This window comes from Hemiscyllium ocellatum, chromosome 3 (assembly GCF_020745735.1).
Source record: "Hemiscyllium ocellatum isolate sHemOce1 chromosome 3, sHemOce1.pat.X.cur, whole genome shotgun sequence".
NCBI classification, from domain to species: domain Eukaryota; kingdom Metazoa; phylum Chordata; class Chondrichthyes; order Orectolobiformes; family Hemiscylliidae; genus Hemiscyllium; species Hemiscyllium ocellatum.
In genome coordinates, this window is record NC_083403.1 from 21,216,332 (window position 1) to 21,237,398 (window position 21,067).

A 21,067-nucleotide genomic window follows, 5' to 3' on the forward strand; every position below is an offset into this window, starting at 1 on the left:
ATGCAGTAAATGATGTGTGTGGAGGTGCAGGTGAATTTGTGGTGGATATGGAAGGATCCTTGGGGCCTTGGAGGGAAGTAAGGGGGGAGGTGTGGGCGCAAGTTTTGCTTTTCTTGTGGTTGCAGGGAAAGGTGCCGGCAGTGGAGATTGGGTTGGTGGGGGTATGGACCTGACGAGGGAGTCACGGAGGGAGTGGTCTTTTTGGAACACTGATAGGGGAGGGGAGGGAAATATATCTCTGGCGGTGGGGTCCGTTTGGAGGTGGCGGAAATGATGACCGGTGATACGATGTATTTGGAGGTTGGTGGGGTGGTAGGTGAGGACCAGTGGGGTTCTGTCCTGTTGACGATTGGAGGGGCAGGGCAGAGGAGCGGGAAGTGGAGGAGATGCGGTGGAGGGTATCGTCGATCACGTCTGGCGGGAAATTGCGTTCTTTGAAGAAGGAGGCCATCTGGGTTATACGGTATACCTCACCATCAAACCGGCAGACAAGGGAGGCGCAGTAGTTGTTTGGCTCACCGACCCTTACACCACTGAGGCTAAATGCCAGCTTGCGGACACCTCCTCCTACTGCCTCCTTGACCATGACCCCGCCTCCTTGACCATGACCCCACCTCCCACCACCAAACCATCATCTCCCAGACCATCCATAACCTCATCACCACCTCAGGGGATCTCCCATCCACCGCCTCCAAACTCATAGTCCCACAACCCCGCACCGCCCGTTTCTACCTCCTGCCCAAAATCCACAAACCTGACTGCCCCGGCCGACCCATTGTCTCAGCCTGCTCCTGCCCCACCAAACTCATCTCTGCATACCTCGACACGGTCCTGTCCCCCTTAGTCCAAGAACTCCCCAGCTACGTTCGGGACACCACCCACGCCCTCCTCCACCTCCATGATTTTTGCTTCCCCGGTCCCCAACGCCTTACCTTCACCATGGACATCCAGTCCCTGTACACCTCCATCCCCCATCACGAAGGACTCAAAGCCCTCCACTTCATTTCCCGCCGTACCAACCAGTACCCTTCCATTGACACCCTCCTTCGACTGACTGAACTGGTCCTCACCCTGAACAACTTCTCTTTCCAATCCTCCCACTTCCTCCAAACTAAAGGAGTAGCCATGGGCACCCCCATGGGCCCCAGCTATGCCTGCCTCTTTGTAGGATATGTGGAACAGTCCATCTTCCACAGCTACACTGGCACTAACCCCCACTTTTTTCTGCACTACATCGATGACTGTATCGGCGCTGCTTCGTGCTCCCACGAGGAGGTTGAACAGTTCATCCACTTTACCAACGCCTTCCACCCCGACCTCAAATTTACCTGGACCATCTCAGACTCCTCTCTCCCCTTCCTAGACCTTGCCATTTCTATCTCGAGCGACAGAATCAACATGGACATTTACTATAAACCAACCGACTCCCACAGCTACCTGGACTACACCTCCTCCCACCCTGCCCCCTGTAAAAACGCCATCCCATATTCCCAATTCCTTCGTCTCCGCCGCATCTGCTCCCAGGAGGACCAGTTCCAATACCGAACAACCCAGATGGCCGCCTCCTTCAAAGACTGCAAATTCCCCCAGACGTGTTCGACGATGCCCTCCACCGCATCTCCTCCCCTTCCCGCTCCTCCGCCCTTATGCCCTGCCCCTCCAATCATCACCAGGACAGAATCCCACTGGTCCTCACCTACCACCCCACAAACCTCCATATACATCGTATCAGCGTTCTGAAAAGGCCACTCCCTCCGTGACTCCCTCGTCAGGTCCACACCCCCCACCAACCCAACTTCCACTCCCGGCACCTTCCCTTGCAACCGCAAGAAATGCAATACTCGCGCCCACACCTCCCCCCTTCTCTCCAAGGCCCCAAAGGATCCTTCCATATCCACCACAAATTCACCTGTACCTCCACACACATCATTTGCTGCACCCGATTTGGCCTCCTCTGTATTGGGGAGACAGGCCGTCTACTTGCGGAAGGCTTCAGAGAGCACCTCTGGGACACCCGGACCAACCAACCCAACCACCCCATCGCTCAACACTTCAACTCCCCCTCCCACTCCACCAAGGACTTGCAGGTCTTTGGACTCCTCCATCGCCAGACCATAACAACACGACGGTTGGAGGAAGAGCGCCTCATCTTCCACCTAGGAACCCTCCAACCACAAGGGATGAACTCAGATTTCTCCAGTTTCCTCATTTCCCCTCCCCCCACCTTGTCTCAGTCAAATCCCTCGAACTCAGCACCGCCTTCCTAACTTGCAATCATCTCCCTGACCTCTCCGCTCCCACCCCCACTCCAGCCTATCACCCTCACCTTGACCTCCTTCCATCTATCGCATTTCCAACACCCCTCCCCCAAGTCCCTCCTCCCTGCCTTTTATCTTAGCCTGCTGGACACCCTTTCCTCATTCCTGAAGAAGGGCTCATGCCTGAAACATCGACTCTCCTGCTCCTTGGATGCTGCCTGACCTGCTGCGCATTTTCAGCCATCCTAACTTACCACTACTACATCATTCCTTCACTGTCACTAGATCAAAAAACCTAGAATTCCCTTCTTAACAGCGTGGTGGTATCTTCTGCGAGATGAAATACAACAGTCCAAGAAGGAAGCTCGCCACCTTCTCGTGGGCAACTGGAGATGGGTGAATTATGCTGGCTGAGCAAGTGACATGCTAATTCCATGAAAGAATATCAGTATTAATCTGAATTGTGGAATCTTGTGACACAGGAGACCATTTTCACCCGAATCAGCTCTTTGAGTCACCTTCTCCACTGCTTCTCTATATCCCTGCCAGAGTATACCTTCTTGAATATCTCTAACTCCTCCTTCAAGTGAAGTGGGGGGGGGATTAGGTAATTTTGGGAGTGAAGTTGAAGCTGGAAGTGTAAACTTAAATAGTGTGACAGCTTTCCTTGCTAGGGTTTTCTTGTTTCGTCACTGTCTTTGAATTTGTATTGTATGATCAAAGTTGACCTGAAAAGGTTTTACCAATTGATCTTGTGTTCACAAATTGTTTGTTTTCCTTTTCTGACATAATTATTACAAAATCGTACAGATTTGTATACTTTTTGAGAAGTTGGTTTGATATTTGCTTTTCCTTTTAATAGGATGAAGATTTAAAGTGGGTGGAAGAGAACATCCCTTCCGTTGCAGATGTGTAATTATCAACATTTATTAAATCTATATGGCTTTTATTTCTGATCTTATCCAAGCTTTGAGTTTTTAAATACTTTTTTGTACCTTCATGGCCTGTCCCATTTTTTTAACATCTTGGTGCTCAAGTTGCTCCCCTGTGTCAGCTACTACTGTTTTCCAGCAACTTTATCAAAAAAATTGCACTAAAATATCTGTTTGCTCTAGCCCGTTTTAACCTCATGTTTTCAATGTTTAACTATTCTTTACAGCATTTGTTTATTTTGTTCTTGAGTTACATATATATTTATGAATAAATATCTGTCATCATCTTATCCCCCTTGGCATTACAATGTGGTGTCTAATTTAGAAATCTAGAAGCAAAGTTATGTACTTGAACATTAGTTGTTTTATTATTTCATCTACTCCTGTTAAGTGTAGTTCTGTTAATTTTGAATGAAGACCGGTAGCTCCCAGTTGTCGTGACTGCAGATTTCTGTTTGAGCTGTGCACCTGAGTGTACTTGTGGTGAATTTATCACAAAGGTCACAGTATCAAGCTGACCTCTTCTAACGCACTGTGTGTAAATACCCACCCAGAAAGTTTAAAGGTACCATATATTGAGATAAGCAGGCAGCACAAAAGAAATCTAGAGGTTTTAGTGTTCTGCAATTGCAGTATATTGTTTTCATTATTCCAGCATGACTGCCCTCATTGGCTAATATCGCTTTTTGAATCATGTTTCAGTGCACTCCCGATGTTGCTGGATTCAGATGAAGTAAGTAGACTCCTCCAAGAGCATAATGCTTTTATATTCTTTATACCTGGTTCACTAATGGGTTTGGCTGCTAACAGAAACATTCTTGTTGTTCATTCCATCTCTTTTCCAACTGTCAAAACAATGTTGTTTAATTACCAGATGGTTTAATGTTTACCTAGTCTGTACAGCTGAGAGCGTGCCTAGGTAATGATGCCATCATTATGTGCTTGTATTATCCTGAGGGATGCCAGGGTGTGCCACATGTTACAATATTCTGTGCATGTTGTAGCCTGTGCAGAATTTTGACAGGTTCCATATTTCTAAGGTTTTGTTCAGCATGCATACAGGAACCTAGCTGAATTTCATAAATCAAATTTTCATGTGATAAAGCAAGGATTTTGTAGTATGTGATGATTATGACTTATCAATAGTTGTGAAATGGTGGTTTTTTGCAGAGATAGTATATGCCAGATTAATCTGCTTGTCATCGTCAAGGAAGGTATGACAAAGTGGCTAGAACAACAACTTTTTTTTAGTATCTTTTAACGTAATGAAACATCCCAAGGTGCTTCACAGGAGCACAGTAAAGCAAAGTATGACAAAAGAATAGATTAGTTTACAAAAATTTTAAGTGCCTTAGTAGAGGAAAGTGAGGTTGAGGAGCAGCAAGGTAAAGAGAGAGAATTCAATAACTTGGGCATTTCGTAGTTATGTGTAAGAATAGAAACTAGATGTAGCTTTTTGTTTTAAAATCTAAACAGGACCAATTTTAATTTTGTTGTTTTCTTTCCAAATTAGGAAATAATGACAACCAAATATGAAATGTCAAAGATGGAATGAAGTTTTGTGCAATGTGAGCCTGAGTTTACTGTGAAATTCACTTTGACTCTGTGACTTCTGCAATATGTGGAGTCCAAGGACAATAAATGAAGAAATGTTGCAGATGACTTGAGCTGTTAAACAGGCTATGAGAGAGAAATGAATGTTTGTTTACTTTGTGTGAAATTTCACATTCTAACTTTATTTTTACACTTGTTTTTGAGGTAAATAAATGTACAAGTCCATATAGTAAAATAGCTTAATTCTGCACTGCAAACAGATTTTGCTACAAATCTCTTTCAAGTCAAAAATCACAACACCAGGTTATAGTCCAACAGGTTTATTTGGAAGCACTAGCTTTTGGAGCACGGTTCCTTCATCAACCACCTGATGAAGGAGCAGTGCTCTGAAAGCTCGTGCTTCCAAATAAACCTGTTGGACTATAATCTGGTGGTGTGATTTTTAACTTTGTCCACCCCAGTCCAACATCGGTATCTCCCAAGTCTTCTAAATTGATATCAGAACTCCATTTTCTATAATTCATCATTTCCTCTTCCCTCTTGGAATGAAATGCTCCTCTGTGGGTTGCTAATTTAGAAATTTATCATTGAGACATTATTTAATTAAGCTAGCCTAGGTAAATTGCAAGAAGTATCTTGAAATATTCAGTTTGCATTAATTTAGAAGTCTTAAGTTCATACCCACCTATAAAGCTGGTGTCTGTTTCTGGCAGTATTTACCCACAGCATACTGTGTGAATCACTTATACATGCAGCTGTCTTTTGTTTTGAATATGGATATAATGGATGAATATTGCTATAAGAACACTGGTAAATATATTCTGTAAATAAAAACAAATGTTGTGCCCATGCTAGAAGGAAAATGGATGTTAGGAAGCACCTGCAAAGTCATGTTCTACATTATCTCAATTGTACTTTGTTTTTAAATAATGAAAATATTGATTTGTAAATGTCTGGATTAGTGAAGCAGATCTGAGTGGACTAGTAAAATGTAAATTGACGTTGCTCAAACATTATTGTAATACTGAATTCATCAGTCACCTATTAGCAACACAAAACAAGTAGCCAACTGATCTGAGGCCTTCAATCTTTGCCTTTGCCGCAGTAACAGCACTAGCTCTTGTCAAGGTTTGCTGTTTTGGTGCAGTCAAACAAAATAATTCAAATTTAATTTCTTCCTATGCAAGAAAGCATTGTCCTGCTTAGATAGGCACAATGCTGTTATTCCTCTTTTCAGGTCTTCGATCCAGCTGGCTTCCTGATCACTGAAGAGGTGAGAAACTGGTATCTCGGGTGCTAGTGATCCTTTTCTTTTGCTCCACTCCTCCCTCTTCTCATTTTATCTCTTTCTTTTACCTTAATGAGCACTGCAACTGAGATCAGAACTTTGTTCGGTGGGCAGTTGCAAACCTGTCCTCCCACTATGCTACAGCACAATGTCGCACCGTCAAGATGTTGCCGATAACAACTTTGTGAATGTATTTTATTTATTTTTTAATTGCCTGCATTTTGCCTAATTTTTAAAACTGTGCCCTGTGGAAGAATTACCAGCGTTCAACCAAAAGGCACAATTCTATTTTTGCATCAATTTAATTGTGATAATAGGAGGACCATTTTAAATAGCCTCTGCTGAGTACAGTGGAAAATCTTTAAACTGGGAAATTATTTTGGATAATTCTGCAATATATTTTTATGTCAAACCACTAAATATGCAAATAAATGGTGACATTAATAACAATCTATGAATGTTGTAAATGAAGTCAAACATTGGATGCTGGAATTTTGAAACAAGCAAGAAACTGAAACAAAAATAGAAAATGCTGATAATATTCAGCACATCCAGAACTGTCTGCAGAGAGAAACCAAACTGATGGTTGGGGGGAGGGTGGAAGAAGGAAATTGTGTTTGGTGGTGACTTAGCACACCACCTCTACAGGCACAATAACTTGCCATATTAAAAGCTAACAGGTGAGTTTTTGACCTATTTCAGGCTTTGCCAGTGGCGTTTTGGACTAAAGTCCGCAGCCTAGTCCACTCTGGCAAACAGTTGTATGACTGTTTGTTTGTTTTTCTTGTGAGGAGGATGGTCTGCGAGCTACACTGTTGCACTCCATGATTGGTGCATTGGGGCCCCCCAATATGGTCGGGAGATCGCTACGTTATTCACTTGCTGGGAAGCAGGTGATCGAGCAGTTGGTGAGTTGGGTCTTTAAGTGGTTATTAACTGATAACTTATTGCTCCCCACTTAAATTGCTGAGGTGGCAAGAAGGGGGGGGGAGTTTCTGTCTAGGGCCAACTTTCTCCATTGTATCCCCTTGGCACTTTCCGTATGGGAAAATCACTCATGTCCATGTTTCAGTTTTTGACCTTTCTTCAGAATTCTGAAATGTTAACTCCATCTCTGTCTTCGGATGTTGACAGACCTGCTGAGTATTTTCACCATCATTTTGTTATAAATGCTGTGTTTCTTAAAGTTAGGTTTCAGGTGATTGCACTTTCATTGTTGCAAACGTTCCACAAAAAAGATTTTTCTTTTATTAAAGGAAATGTGCATTTTCACTGCTTTCTCTTAATAGTCTTAACTTGTTTAAGAACAAATTATACTTACAAATTGTCTGTTTCTACTGACTACAGTATAACATGGTTGACCACAATTCCACGAAAGCAATAACCTGTAAAATCATGGTTTGACTCTGTATTTTCAAAATTAAACATACCTATCTCTGACAAGATTTCAAAATCATGTTTTTTACTTCATTAAATGTAATACAAAAACACACTTCTGAGTTGCTTTTCTAATTTGAGAAAGGTGTTTGACTTGTTTTGGCCACGAGTACATTGATGCTCGTCTTTGCAGCTATCATTCATTTAATTCAGTTGTACAAATTGAAAGAAAATGAGATGAGAAATTAATGTAATCTAATAAGATGTATCTGGATGAAGATCTGCAGCAATTTCGACATGATGACTGATCAGCAAGCTATTGTACCATTTGGCATCTACAATGTGATAGGGATCTCATTTTAGTTCAGCACCTAGTGATGGTGTGTGCAGCATGCATACTATCCTGTATTGAAGCCTTGCTTAAACCATACTTCTGGAGTATTGTGTACAGTTCTGGCCATGATATTATTAAAAGGAGAGGGACACAAGAAGGGGTGCAGAGAGAATTTACAAGGGTAATACTAGAAATGAGGTTATACATATCAGTGAAGCAATGATGGGTTAGGACTACTTTTCTCTCACCAAAAGGCAGCCAAGGGGTGATGTTATTGAGGCCTTTTAAAAAATTTTGAAGGGTTTTGGATTCAGAGAATGTTTTCTGGGGAAAAGCATCATGACAGCTTATCAATGAGCACTAAGAAATTAAATACAAACTTGGAAAGAAGCCAAAGTGGTAAGAATGTGTAATTCACCACCACAGGACCTGGTAGAAGTGTTGCATAGATGTAGTGGTACTGTCCTTGGTTCGAAGGAGGGCCCAAGTTTCAAGTCTTACCGGTTCCAGAAGTTTTTAGCAACATGTCTGTACAGGTTGGTTTGAAAGTATCTAGCAAGGAAAGGGATGGAGGCTTATGGTGACGGACTTTGGGGAGGAAAAGCATGAGTGGACTTCACCTAACAACACTCTAAAAGCTTGGGATTTTAAATAAACCTGTTGAACTATAACCTGGTGTGACGTGACTTCTGACAATGACCTTCCTTGTTGGATTGGAAACATTCTACCGTAGGAAACTCTCCTCAACACAACCAAAAACACTTTACAGTACCAGTATCCCAGTCCATATTTGGATAGTTTAAATCCCCCATTACAAATACTCCACGACATTGGCATTTCTCTAATTATCCTGTAGATTTGTTCCTCAACATCCCTTTCACTATTTGGTAGTTTGTAGACTACACTGAGTAATGTAATTGAATCCTTTTATTCAGCCAAATTGAGTCCATCCTGGCAACCTCTTGTAATGCCCTTCTTAACCACCACTCATCCTCCATTCCTTCCTTCTCTGTCTTTCCTGAACAATGTATACGTAGGAATATTTAACACCCAGTCTTGTCCTATTTCCACAACATCATCATTCTACATTAGAATCTGCATTTGTAACTGCCAACCTTGTTTACTGTAGTCCGTGTGCTTGCATACAAACTAAATTACCATTGTGGAGAGCAGATACAAAGTTGATGGACAGGTACTGCACTGCAACATATCGTGACTAGACAGTCAAGTTCCTAGAAGGCAAACTTGATATGAATGGTAAGACTAAATTAGTGAAAGGAACTAAGTGTTCAATTTTAAGGGGTTAATCTTGTATAAAATCTATCACTGTTTGCCAGCAATTTTGCATTTTACAAAATGTTTTCAATCTAAAGTCTCTTTAGAGGTTTGAGGGCAGGGTTAATCAAGCAAATTGAGGTCTTTGTTGCAGAGCAGGTGAGATCTAATTATGTAACTGACGACAGTTTTCGTAACTGTCTGGTGGGGAAGGGATCTGAATCTCACTAGTACAAATAATTGGACTGTCGGTAGTGCTCTGGTGCAGAGTGAAACGTTGCAAGTTTGGCGAAAGGTGCATTTGGTGAGAAGGGGAGGGATGTCCTTTATCACCATTTTCTTTCTCCATCTTCAGTCTCAAGAAGATGAGGAGTTGAATAGCTGAAGGAGGTGGGTGAGTTTTGAAAATGTTCATGAGTAATATTACAGGGAAAGAAATATTCAAATAGGTCCAGGAACCAACATTGGACAAGTGGCTGCCTTGATGAATAAGAAAAATGAGTATTTCCACTGTCCAACCTTTAAAGTAAAAGATTGTGTCCTGAAAGCATAAGAAACAAGGTAATTTCCTCTGGGTGTGTTACGTATATTAATATTCTTCAAATGAGAGGAAATGAAACAGCTTGGCCAGGTTGAATGCTTCTCCTGTGGGATTTGGAAAGTCAGGAATATTTTCACTATCCAGGGTAACACGTGTACAGGGTATGTCTTCAGTTTCAGCTACTGGAAATCAATGTTTCAGATCTAGCATGGTCATTGGAGTATCTGCAAGCCAGAGGTACTCCTGCACAACAAGTACCAGAAGATTATCACATCACAGGTAAACAGTGCAGAGGCAGCAAGGAAATGATTAAGTGGCAGAGAGTAAAAACAATGGTAGTAGTACAGGAGTCTCTTGGGTCCACCTTCCTCTCAACATTTTCTGTTGTGGATATTGAGGGAGAGATGGGTTCTCAGGAATGTAATGAGGCCCAAGTCCATGGCAGTATGTCGCTCAGCTGCAAGGGGTAAGAAAGGAAAAGAAATTGGGAGAGCAATAGTGATAGAGGACTCTATCCTAATGGGAACATTATAGGTGTTTCTGCAGATGTGATGCAAGGATTGTATGATCCTGATACTAGCATCAAGGATGTCATTGAGTAGCTACAGGATATTTTAAAGGGCGAGGGAGAACAGCCAGTGATTCTGGTCCATATCAGTATTATTGTGGGTTCAGTGTGTGGTGCAGGTCAGGCAGCATCCAAGGAGCAGGAGAATCGATGGTTCAAGTTCCTGATGAAGGGCTTGTGTCTGAAACGTCGATTCTCCTGCACCTCAGATACTGCCTGATTGTTGTGCTTTTCCAGCACGACACACTCGACTCCTATCTCCAGCATCTGCAGTCCTCACTTTCTCCAAGTATTATCATAGCCACAGGTCAGACCCCAAAGTAGTGTAGACATTTTTCAATTTGTAATTAATTTAGAAAAGAGGAATGATGGGCAAAAATGGCTGCAAATGTAAATTACTTGTCTGTCTTGGAAGCTGAACTCTCGGAATGTACTACTGGAAATGAAAGAAACTTTAAACAACAGCCCTTCAAAAGGGAGAAAAAGCACATCAGAACAGATTGGACCGTGGTCTCTTATAACTGCAAAGGCATTGCTCAACAGGAAACTGCAAACACATTTATTCTGTTTCCTATTCAATTTAATAGCCAATTTAAACTCTACTGGAATGTGCTTGTGGGACTGTGTTCTTGTGTGAATGGGCCTGGTTTTAGTGATTAGCATACAGGTGAAGGTCACAGTCAAAAGAACTAGCCCTTATCATCCCTGGGTTGCAGGTAAGAGGACTCTCACTTGGAGTGCATGAAGTCTGGTGGCAAGCAAAGTGATCAAAGGAAACAGCACAACCTGCACTTGCACGGAATGCTGGAATTCAGTTATGGTTGAAAAGAATCGGAACTACAGAATCTCAATCTATCTACAAAACTAAAGCTTATGACACCAACTGTTCAATTACTAATATGAACACTACTAATAACCACCACTGCAATGGCTGCAACATTCAACTATCCACTCTTCACAAACGATTCAGACACTGATATATGTATGTATTTTTTAAAAAATGTTTAAATTTGACTTGGTTTTTATTTCTAACTTGTTACACTATGACCTCTCATGCTTAGTGGTTATTAAACTTACTCTTTTTTTTTGATCATTCAATTTAACCAGGCTTTTATGAATAATTTTAAAATGTTTTGGGAGAAAGGTAGCCAGAAAGAAAGGGATATGTTAAGTGTACCTTATGACCAACTGACTAAAGAAAGATGGCAAGTAATTCACCTCCTCTCTCTCTCTAACTCTCCCTAGCTCTCTCTCTAACTCTCCCTAGCTCTCCCTCCATCTCTAGCTCTCCCTCCATCTCTAGCTCTCTCTTTCCCCCTCTATCCCCCACCAACACTGTCTGGGAATACCCAGATCCTTCTCTGCTTTTTCCACAATTTGCCTGGAGTCTGGACTAACAGTAGCCAACGACCAGTGGTGAAGTAATGACGTTTGCAAGCAGAATAGAGGGACCCACGAAATAAAATTTAAAAGTAGGATCTTAGAGGTAATGACCTCAGGATCACCTTCGCACTGATTCAAATCCATCCTTTTTGGTTTTAAAAACGAACCCAAGAGTTTCCGGTCAATTGCATTTCATCAGAGCAACTGTTTCCTCTAACATGACAGTCCTGACTCCAGCAGGAGTTCCTCTGCTTGTCTGTATCTTCGTTAGATCTGATGTTATTTCTCAGGCTGGACAAACAATGTCAAAATACAGTCTGGTACTGCAATTACTGGGCAAACCAATTGACACCCACCCCGCCACCCTACACACACGCCACAAGTTAATTTTCTATGTTAATGTCCTGCTAGTTCCCACTAAGTTGGATGTTTACAAAAGAAGCATTGTTGGATCTCACCGTACAGCAGTTTTACATCTGTCAACCTCTGCATTCTGGCCCCTTTTAATCCAGAGCTTTGACATCACATCCACATCTCAACCAGCAGAGTGCGCTCGTTGGCTGTGATTCTGAATTGGATTGTTTTGTCATGGAGACTTTACAGTTACAATCCAGTGGAGGGTGCTGCTATCTTATGGTTTATTTAGCCTGTGGCTGACAATGTAAACTAACTTCTTCCTGTGTCTGCTTAGTCCTGAGATACCCATATTTTCCTCAGTTGAAATGTAAGTGTTGTGAGCCATTGCACCAACAGTGACCCATGGTCATCCATTAACACGGTTTTGTGAAGGGTAGGTCGTGCCTATCTAACCTTATTGAGTTTGTCAAGAAGGTTTCAAAACAGGTGGATTAAGGTAAAGCGGTTGATGTGTTGTATATGGGCTTCAGTAAAGTGTTTGATAAGGTTCCACATGGTAGGCTATTGCACAAAGTACGGAGTTCCAGGATTGAAGGTGATTTAGCAGTTTGGATCAGGAATTGGCTAGCAGAAAGAAGACAGAGGGTGGTGCTTGATGGGAAATGTTCAACTTTGAGCTCAGTTACCAGTGGTGTGCCACAAGGGTCTGTTTTGGAGCCACTGATGTTTGTCATTTTTACAAATGATCTGGATGTGGGCATAGAAGATTGGGTTAGTAAATTCGCAGGTGGCACTAAGTTAGGCAGAGTTGTGGATAGTGCCGAAGGATGATGTGGGTTACAGAGGGACGTAGATAAGATGTGGCAAATGGAGTTTAATGCGGAAAAGTGTGAGGTACTTCACTTCGGAGTACTGGGCTAATTGTAAAATTCTTGGCAGTGTAGATAAACAGAGATCTTAGTGTCCAGGTGCATAAATCCCTGAAAGTTGCCACCCAGGTTGATCAGGTTGTTAAGAAGGCATATGGTATATTGGCATTTATTGGTAGAGAGATTGAGTTTCAGAACCACAAGGTCATGCTTCAGCTGTATAAGACAGTGGTCAGACAGCACCTGGAGTATTGCGTACAGTTCTGATCCCTGCATTACAAAAAAGATGTGGAAGCTTTGGAAAGGGCTCAAAGGAGATTTACTAGGATGTTGCCTGGTATGGAAGGAAGGTCTTATGAGGAAAGGCTGAGGGTATTGAGGCTGTGCTCAATGTAGAGAAGTTTGAGAGGTGACTTAATCGAGACATGTAAGATAGGCAGAGGGTTAGATAGGGTGGATAGTTAGAGCCTTTTTCCTCAGATGGTGAAGGCTAACACAAGAGGCCATAGATTTAGGACAGATATCATGAGTAGTTTCTTTATTTGAAGTAGTAGGGGCGTGGAACAGCCTGCCTGCAACAATAGTAGACTCGCTGACATTAAGAGCATTTGAATGGTCATTGGACATGCATATGGATAACAATAGAACAGTATAGGTTAGATGGGCATCAGATTAATTTCACAGTTAGGTGCAACATCGAGGGCAGAAGGGTCAGTAAGTGTGCTGTAACGTTCTATGTTCAACATAATGGAAGGTAAAATACCCCATCATCAAGCTGTCTTTCTAAAAGATGGCGTCTATTCAAGGTCATTAGTTTCTACCAAGGTTCTTCCTCCTTTGCCTCCTCATTAAGACATTGTGACTTGAAGCATCCTGCAGTCTGATGGATAAGTTGTCACCATTTTGCTCCTCTCAGACAATGATATCAATGGTGCTATGCTTCAATTAGAGCTTCAGAGCACTTTTGGTTTCTCTCCTGAACTGTTGGCCATCTGAGAACTGAGAAAACTGGACCTGTCAAAGGAAATACTTTTCAGCCATTCGAATATCATATCCAATCCATCAAAGTTGATTTTTTTTCAGTGGTTTTGCCTGAATACGAGGGTGGAGCTCCAGGACATTAAGATCACTAGGAAAATAGTCCTGGGCAAATTGTTGTAAGTGCAGACTTGCAGATCCCCAGTCCTGGCTGACTTCATCCAAGGGTTTTAAAATAAGCAGTGAGATCGGTGCTTTGGTTCCAATTCTCTCATTCCCTAGATTCGAGAAAGCTTTCGTGAGTTTGGAAAATGAGTATAGCTTCTTTATTCAAAAAGGCAGGGAGAGAGAAAGCAGAAAATGACAAGCCAGTGAGCTTAACAACTGTCAGAGGGAAGCTGACAGACGTATTATTGGGGCACTTTGTTGACTCTTCCTGATTATGTTGAATCTATCAGAGTTTTGTGACAATGAAATAATGTTCAACCATTTTCTTGGAGTTCTTCTGAAAAAGTAATGTTCACGTGAATAAAAGGAATCAGTGGATGTACTGTAATTAGATTTCCAGAAGGTATTTGATAAAGTGCCACATTAAAATGTATTCCGCAAAATAAAAGCTTACAGTGTATAAGAAAATGTATTCACGTGGATTGAAGATTGTCTCGCCAACAGGAAAGCAAAGATAGGTGTAAATGGGCCATTTTTTTGTTGGCAGGGTAGTCAGGATCAATACTAAAGGTTAAAATCTTTGCAATTTAAGTAAATGATTTGAATAAAAGGAAAAAGGTATGGTAACTAAATTTGTTGATGACATAAAATTAGGTGGAAAAGCAAGCTATGGAGAAAATGTAAGGAAGCTACAAAGGGATCAAGGTAGGTTCAATGAATGGGCGAACATTGGGCAAATATGTATAATATGGAAAAATCTGAAGTTATCCATTTTGGAAAAAGGACAGAAAAGAAGTATATGATCTAAATGATGAAATAGTGCAGAGCTGAGAGATCTCTGTTTCCTGGTGCAGATTGTTAAAGGTTTTTAGGAAGATACAGCAAGTAATGTTTAGAAAATATATTCATGAGAAATGGACTCTCCAGCATTTATTACCCATTCCAGGTTGCCCCTTGAAAAGGGGATGTGAGTTGGCCGTGAACTGTTGCAGTTCATTTGATGTAGGTAGAAGTGGGAATTCCAGGATTTTGATTCAGCAACACTGAAGGAACAGCAATATATTTCCAAGTGATGGTGAATGGCTTGGAGGGGAATTTGTAATTATGAATGCTGATTATTGGCAAGTGGTGATAGAACCCACCCCACAACTAGAGAACCGAATCACAGCCCTTCTCAAAAACCTTCAGAAATCTGGTGAAATAAATAAGACCAACTTCTAAAAAAAAATGAAATCAGATGGATCTAACACACCACGTTCCTACAGATTACCCAAAATTCACAAACCAGGAGCCCCCCTCAGACCCACTGACTCGTTACCTGGAACACCAACGTACAGATTGGCCAAGGAGCTAAGCCAAAGACTAAAACACTTAATAGAAGATTCATGCCACTCCACTGACTCCACCCAAGAATTCCTGAAGACACCAAAATAGAAGAGGATGAAATAATGGTCTCCTTTGACATAACAGCCCTGTTCACATCCATCAACATCAACCTGACCAAGAAACACTGACTACACTATTAGAAGAACCAAGGACACATACACCAAACACTACCAACTTCATCAGCAAGAACAAAGGCCAGTATCGTCAAGCTAGTGGACCTATGCTTTACCACCCACTTCACCTTCAGCAGCAAAACCTACAGACAAACCAACGGAACACCCATGGGATCTCCAATACCAGGATTCTTAGCAGAGGCAGTAATACAGAGACTCAAACAAATAGATCTACCAAATATCCAACCCAAATTTTGGGTTTGCTATGTGGATGACACCTTTGTCATCACTAAATGAAACAAATTAGAGGAAACATTCAAGACCATCAATAATACCCTGACTGGCATAAAATTTACTCAAGAGGAGGAAAACAACAACAAACTGCCATTCCTAGATGTCACAGTAGAGCGAACAGCCAGTGGGGAATTTCGAACCAGCGTCTACAGGAAAACAACACATATGGACCAAATACTGAACTACAGAAGCAATCATCCCAATACCCACAAACCAAGCTGCATCAGAACATTATTTCAACAAGCCACCGCAGAGAAAAATCACCTCTACAGTGTATTCAAAAAGAGGGAGCTGAGAGTGCAATAGGTGGTTGGAGGTGGGGGTGAAGATGATAGGTGGGAAGGATGATTGACAGGTGGGACAGTATTGAGCTGGAAGGCTGGAACGAGGGTAAGGTTGGGGGAAGGGAAATGAGGAAACTGGTAAAATACACATTGATACCAGTAGGGTTGGAGGGTTTCAAGGTGGAAGATGAGGCATTCTTCCTCCAGGCATCAGGTGTGAGGGAGTGGCGGTGGAGGAGGCCTAGGACCTGCATATTCTCGGCAGAGTGGGAGGGGCCACGGGGTGGTAGGGTTGATTGATGCAACAGATACAATAAATTACATTGGTGGATGTGCAGGTGAAACTTTGGATGTGGAAGGCTCCTTTGGCCCTTGGGCGGAGGTGAGGGGGGAGGTGTGGGCACAGGTTTTGCAATTCCTGCTGTGGTAGGGGAAGGTGCTGGGAGGGGAGGGTGGTTTGTTGGGGGGGTGTGGGACCGCAATTTTCTCTCCCACGTGGTTGAAGATGCCCTCCAATGCATCTCATCCATGTCCCGGCCTCTGCCCTTTAACCCTACCCCTCCAACTGCAACAAGGACAGAACCCCTCTGGTCCTCACCTTCCAGCCCACCATCCTCCACAAAAAATCACATCTGCTGACATTTCCACCACCTACAAACTGACCCCACCACCAAGAACAGATTTCCTTCCCCACCCCTTTCCGCTCTCCGCAAAGACTGTTCCCTCCACGATTACCTGGTCAGGTCCACTCCCCCAACAACCCACCCTCCCATCCTGGCACCTTCCCCTGCCACCGCAGGAATTGCAAAACCTGTGCCCACACCTCCCCCCTCACCTCCATCCAAGGTCCCAAAGGAGCCTTCCACATCCATCAAACTTTAACCTGCTCTTCCACACATCATTTATTGTATCCGTTGCTCCCAATACAGTTTCCTCTATCTTGGGGAGAATGGACACCTTCTCGCAGAGCACTTTAGAGAACACCTCCAGAACACCAGCACCAATTGACCCCACTGCCTCGTTGCCAAACATTTCAACTCCCCCTCCCACTCTGCCAAGGACATGCAGGCTCTGGGCCTCCTCCATTGCCATTCCCTCACCTCCTGACGCCTGGAGGAAGAACGCCTCATCTTCCGCCTTGAAATGCTTCAACCCCAGGGCATCAATATGGACTTCACCAGTTTCCTCATTTCCCCTCCCCCCACCTTACTCCAGTTCCAGTTTACAGCTCAGCACCATCCTCATGACCTGTTCCACCTGTCAATCTTCCTTCCCACCTATCCGCTCCACCTTTACTCCCACCTCCATTGCATTCTGATCTACCTTCTCCACAATCCCACCCCCCCCCCCTCCCATTTATCTCTCCACTCTCAAGGTTCCCAGCCTCATTCCTGATGAAGGGCTTTTACCTGAAACGTCGATTCTCTTGCTCCTCGGATGCTGCCTGACCTGCTGTGTTATTGCAGCACCACTCTTAACTTGACCCAATGAACACAGTCTGCCAATTTCTCAGCAACAAACCCAAACAAGCAGACAAAATGCATCCAGAAACCCCAGCCACTCTCCCCTACATCAAAGACATCTCAGAAATGACTGCCAGACTACTCAGACCCCTTGGTATCATAGTAGCCCTCAAACCCACCAACACACTAAAACAGCAGCTAATGAACTTGAAAGACCCTATACAGACAAGCAAATTTAATGTCATTTACAAATACCTTGTAAGAACTATAACAAACACTATATTGCACAAACAGGCAGACAACTAGCCACCAGGATACATGAACATCAACTAGCCACAAAAAGACATAACCCACTCTTGCTAGTATCCTTATATATGGATGAAGAAGGACACCACTTCGACTGGGACAACACATCCGTCCTAGAACAAGCCAGAGCTAACACGAGAATTCGTAGAAGCATGGCACGTCTGCTGGAACTCTATCAACAAACACATTGACTTAGATCCCATTTACCACCCCCTGAGAAAAATACAGGAAATGATGTCACCACCGGAAATGACATCACCAACCCAAGGAAACCCAAACATATAAATAGAAAGTGGGCTACACCACCAGTACTTCATTCGGAGGCTTACTGAAGATGTTACCTAGTATGGTAATGAAACATCTGAAACTGAACCTTCCAGCTCAGCGAGCAAACCTACATCCAGAGAATTAATACTGAAGAGGACTGGATCAGATTGCAGGTGGGCATTAATATACTTACAGAATTGGACATATATTTGGCAAATGAAGTTCACGATAACTAAATATGAAGTAGTATGCTTTAGTAGAGAGATAAGGGGGTAATTTATTACTTGGAAGAAGCAAGTCTACATGAGTTAGAGGAACAAAAGATACTCCAAGTGCAAATGTACCTTATTGAAAGTTGTGTGAGAGGTTAACAAGGTCCTGGAAAAGCAAATCAATTTCTGGGTTTTACATCTAGAAGGATTGAATCAAGAAGTAGTGAATTATGTTAAACTTGTCAAACTTTGGTTAAACCATACTTGCAGAGTTCTGTGTTTCTGGTCATCGTTATCATTTAAAATGGATGTAGAAGCATTGACAGCAAAGATTTACAAGCACGAGATCAGAAAGGTTTACATTTGATGTAAAGATTGACAGGCTGGGTTCTGTTTCTTTAATCAAAAGAAGGCTGAGGAGGTGAAAGGTTTTTGATAGATTGTCTACAAGAGAATGTTTCCTCTAAACGGGAAGGGCAACTAGAAACTCTCGATATAAAATTGTCACCAATAAATCTAAAAAGACAAGTTCAGAAGGCAATATTTTATCCTAAGAATGTAGAACTCAAGACCACAGGGAACAGTCGAAGAGAATAGTATAGATGAAACTGGACAAATATTTCCATGAGAATAGAGTCAACTGCTTTAATAATTATTTGCATCATGAAATGACTGAAGGAACCTCAAATGGGTAAAAAACAATATCATGGAAGTTAGGCTGAATGGCCTGTTTCTACATTATATAGTAGCTATCATGTTCATCTTGCACTTGAATGGTTTCCAGTTCAAAAGCAATCAAAAAAGCACTCCAATGCTATTGGGCAGCATGGTGGTTTAGTGGTTAGTAGTGCTTCCTCACAACACCAAGGACCCAGGTTCAGATCCAGCCACGTGTGATGGTCTGTGTAGAGGGGCTAGGTGTGGAGGGATTGCTCTTTGGAGGATTCATGCAGATTCAATGGCCGAGATAGTCCCTTTCTGCACTATAGGGATTCTATATGTATACTCTACATAGTCAGTCTGGATCTTAAAAGGGTTTTGCCAGCAGCAGGCCCCCCTCCCACCCTTACTATAATCCCACTGCAATGATTTTCTCAATGCGCTTCACACGAAGATTATAAATTCCATTACCAGACAATGCCACAGTCTTGAATGTTAATTCATCCCTGTCCTTCAAATAGGACATTAAACCTAGTGCCCAGTTTGCCATTTAGATGCACATTACAATTTTCCAAACAAGAACAGGGGAAGGGATCTTTTGCTGTGTCCGGAATAGCCATTCTACTTCAACTAGCAACATTACTGTTTGATGAACTGCTTATCCAACTCCCTGCTGTACTCATCTCTGTCTTAAATGAGAGACCTTTACTTGGAACTGTATCTCCTACCTTTAAGTTTCCCAATAAAGAGGAATAATTTCTCTGCATCTATCCTGTCAGGTCCCAGCAGAATTCACAGGTTTCAACAAAGCAACTTTTCGTTCAGTTAACTTCAAATGAGTATGGGCCTAACTTGCTCAATCTTTCCTCAAAAGACAACTCCTCCATTCCCAGCATGATTGGAGTGAATCTTCTCTGAATCACCTCCAATTCAAATGCGTCCTATTTTAAGTAAGAAGAACAAACCCACAATAGGGTATTCCAGGTATGGGCTTGCTAATATCTTGCACCACTATGGCAAGACTTCTCTATTTTTATTTCCTCTTACAACAAAGGCAAATTCCATATGCTTTCCCATTTACTTGCTGTACCTGCACATTAACTTTACATAATTCATGTGCAACGGCACCTAAATCTCTCTGTACTTCAGTACTCTGCAGTCTCTTGCCATTTCAATCAGGAAGCTCTGATCTGTAAACATCTGACTTATAAATGCTTGTACTTATAAATGCAATCCCATACAGGAGTGTCATTTTAAAGACTCGACACACAGACATTTCCTGTACATACAAATGCCTGCCTTGCATTATCCAAATGTGTGTTGCATACAACTTGCATATAAATCGACATACAAATGGAACCCATTCACAACCCTGTCTGTATCCTGTTTTTAGGTCGTAGAATCATTATATCTCAGAACAAGGCCAGTCAGCCCATTTTGTAAATGCTGGCTCTCTGTAGAGCATGCCTATAAGTAGCTAAAATCAGAGGCTAGTTGGAAAGAAACTAAACTACCCCTCAGCTCCTCTGACCCCAATTTGAAGACAGCCAGCACTGCCTTAACTTTTGCCCCACAACCAAAACCAGCTTAAAGCTTGGTTTAATTTCATTGGCTGTTCTAAGAATCTTACTATGTATTGCACTTTGAAAGTATTCCATTGTTATCAAATGTCCAAAATGGCCCTTACCAGTTTTTACAGATGCACCATTGAAAGCATCCTACCTGGATGCATTACAGCTTGGTGTGGCAACTGCTCTACCCAAGAAATTAGAGTAGTGAACGCAGCCCAGTCTGTCATGCAAAACAGTCTTCCTCCCATTGACTCCTTCAAGACTTCCCACGGACTCAGGAAAGCAGCCGACATAACCAAAGATCTCTCCCACTCCAGTTATACTCTCATCGACCCTGTTCCATCAGGCAGAAGATACAAAAGTTTGAAAATGCACCAACAGATTCAAGAACAGCTTCTTCCCCATTGTTATCAGACGTATGAATGGACCTCTCGTATATTAGTGTTGACCTTTCTCTGCACCTTCTCTGCAGCTGTAACACTATATTCTGCATTCTGTTCTATTACTCTGATTTACTTATGTAAGATACAATTTGTCGGGATAGTACGTAAAACAACTGTTTTCAGTGTATCTCTGTGCATTTCACAATAATAAATCAAATCAAATCAATACTTTACATGTGCTGCCCC

General features: G+C 42.4%; 1 protein-coding gene across 1 annotated transcript in view; it reads left to right on the top strand.

Moving 5' to 3' along the window:
• The window catches only part of tmem87b (transmembrane protein 87B), a 52,589-nt gene extending 45,067 nt beyond the window's left edge, over positions 1-7,522 (top strand). The window contains exons 19-21 of the mRNA XM_060849001.1: positions 3,121-3,170; positions 3,893-3,923; positions 4,704-7,522. Coding sequence (XP_060704984.1) covers positions 3,121-3,170; positions 3,893-3,923; positions 4,704-4,745 — 123 coding nt within the window. The 3' untranslated portion in view covers positions 4,746-7,522. The remainder of the gene's footprint in view (positions 1-3,120; positions 3,171-3,892; positions 3,924-4,703) is intronic.
• The last annotated feature ends 13,545 nt before the right edge of the window (positions 7,523-21,067 follow it).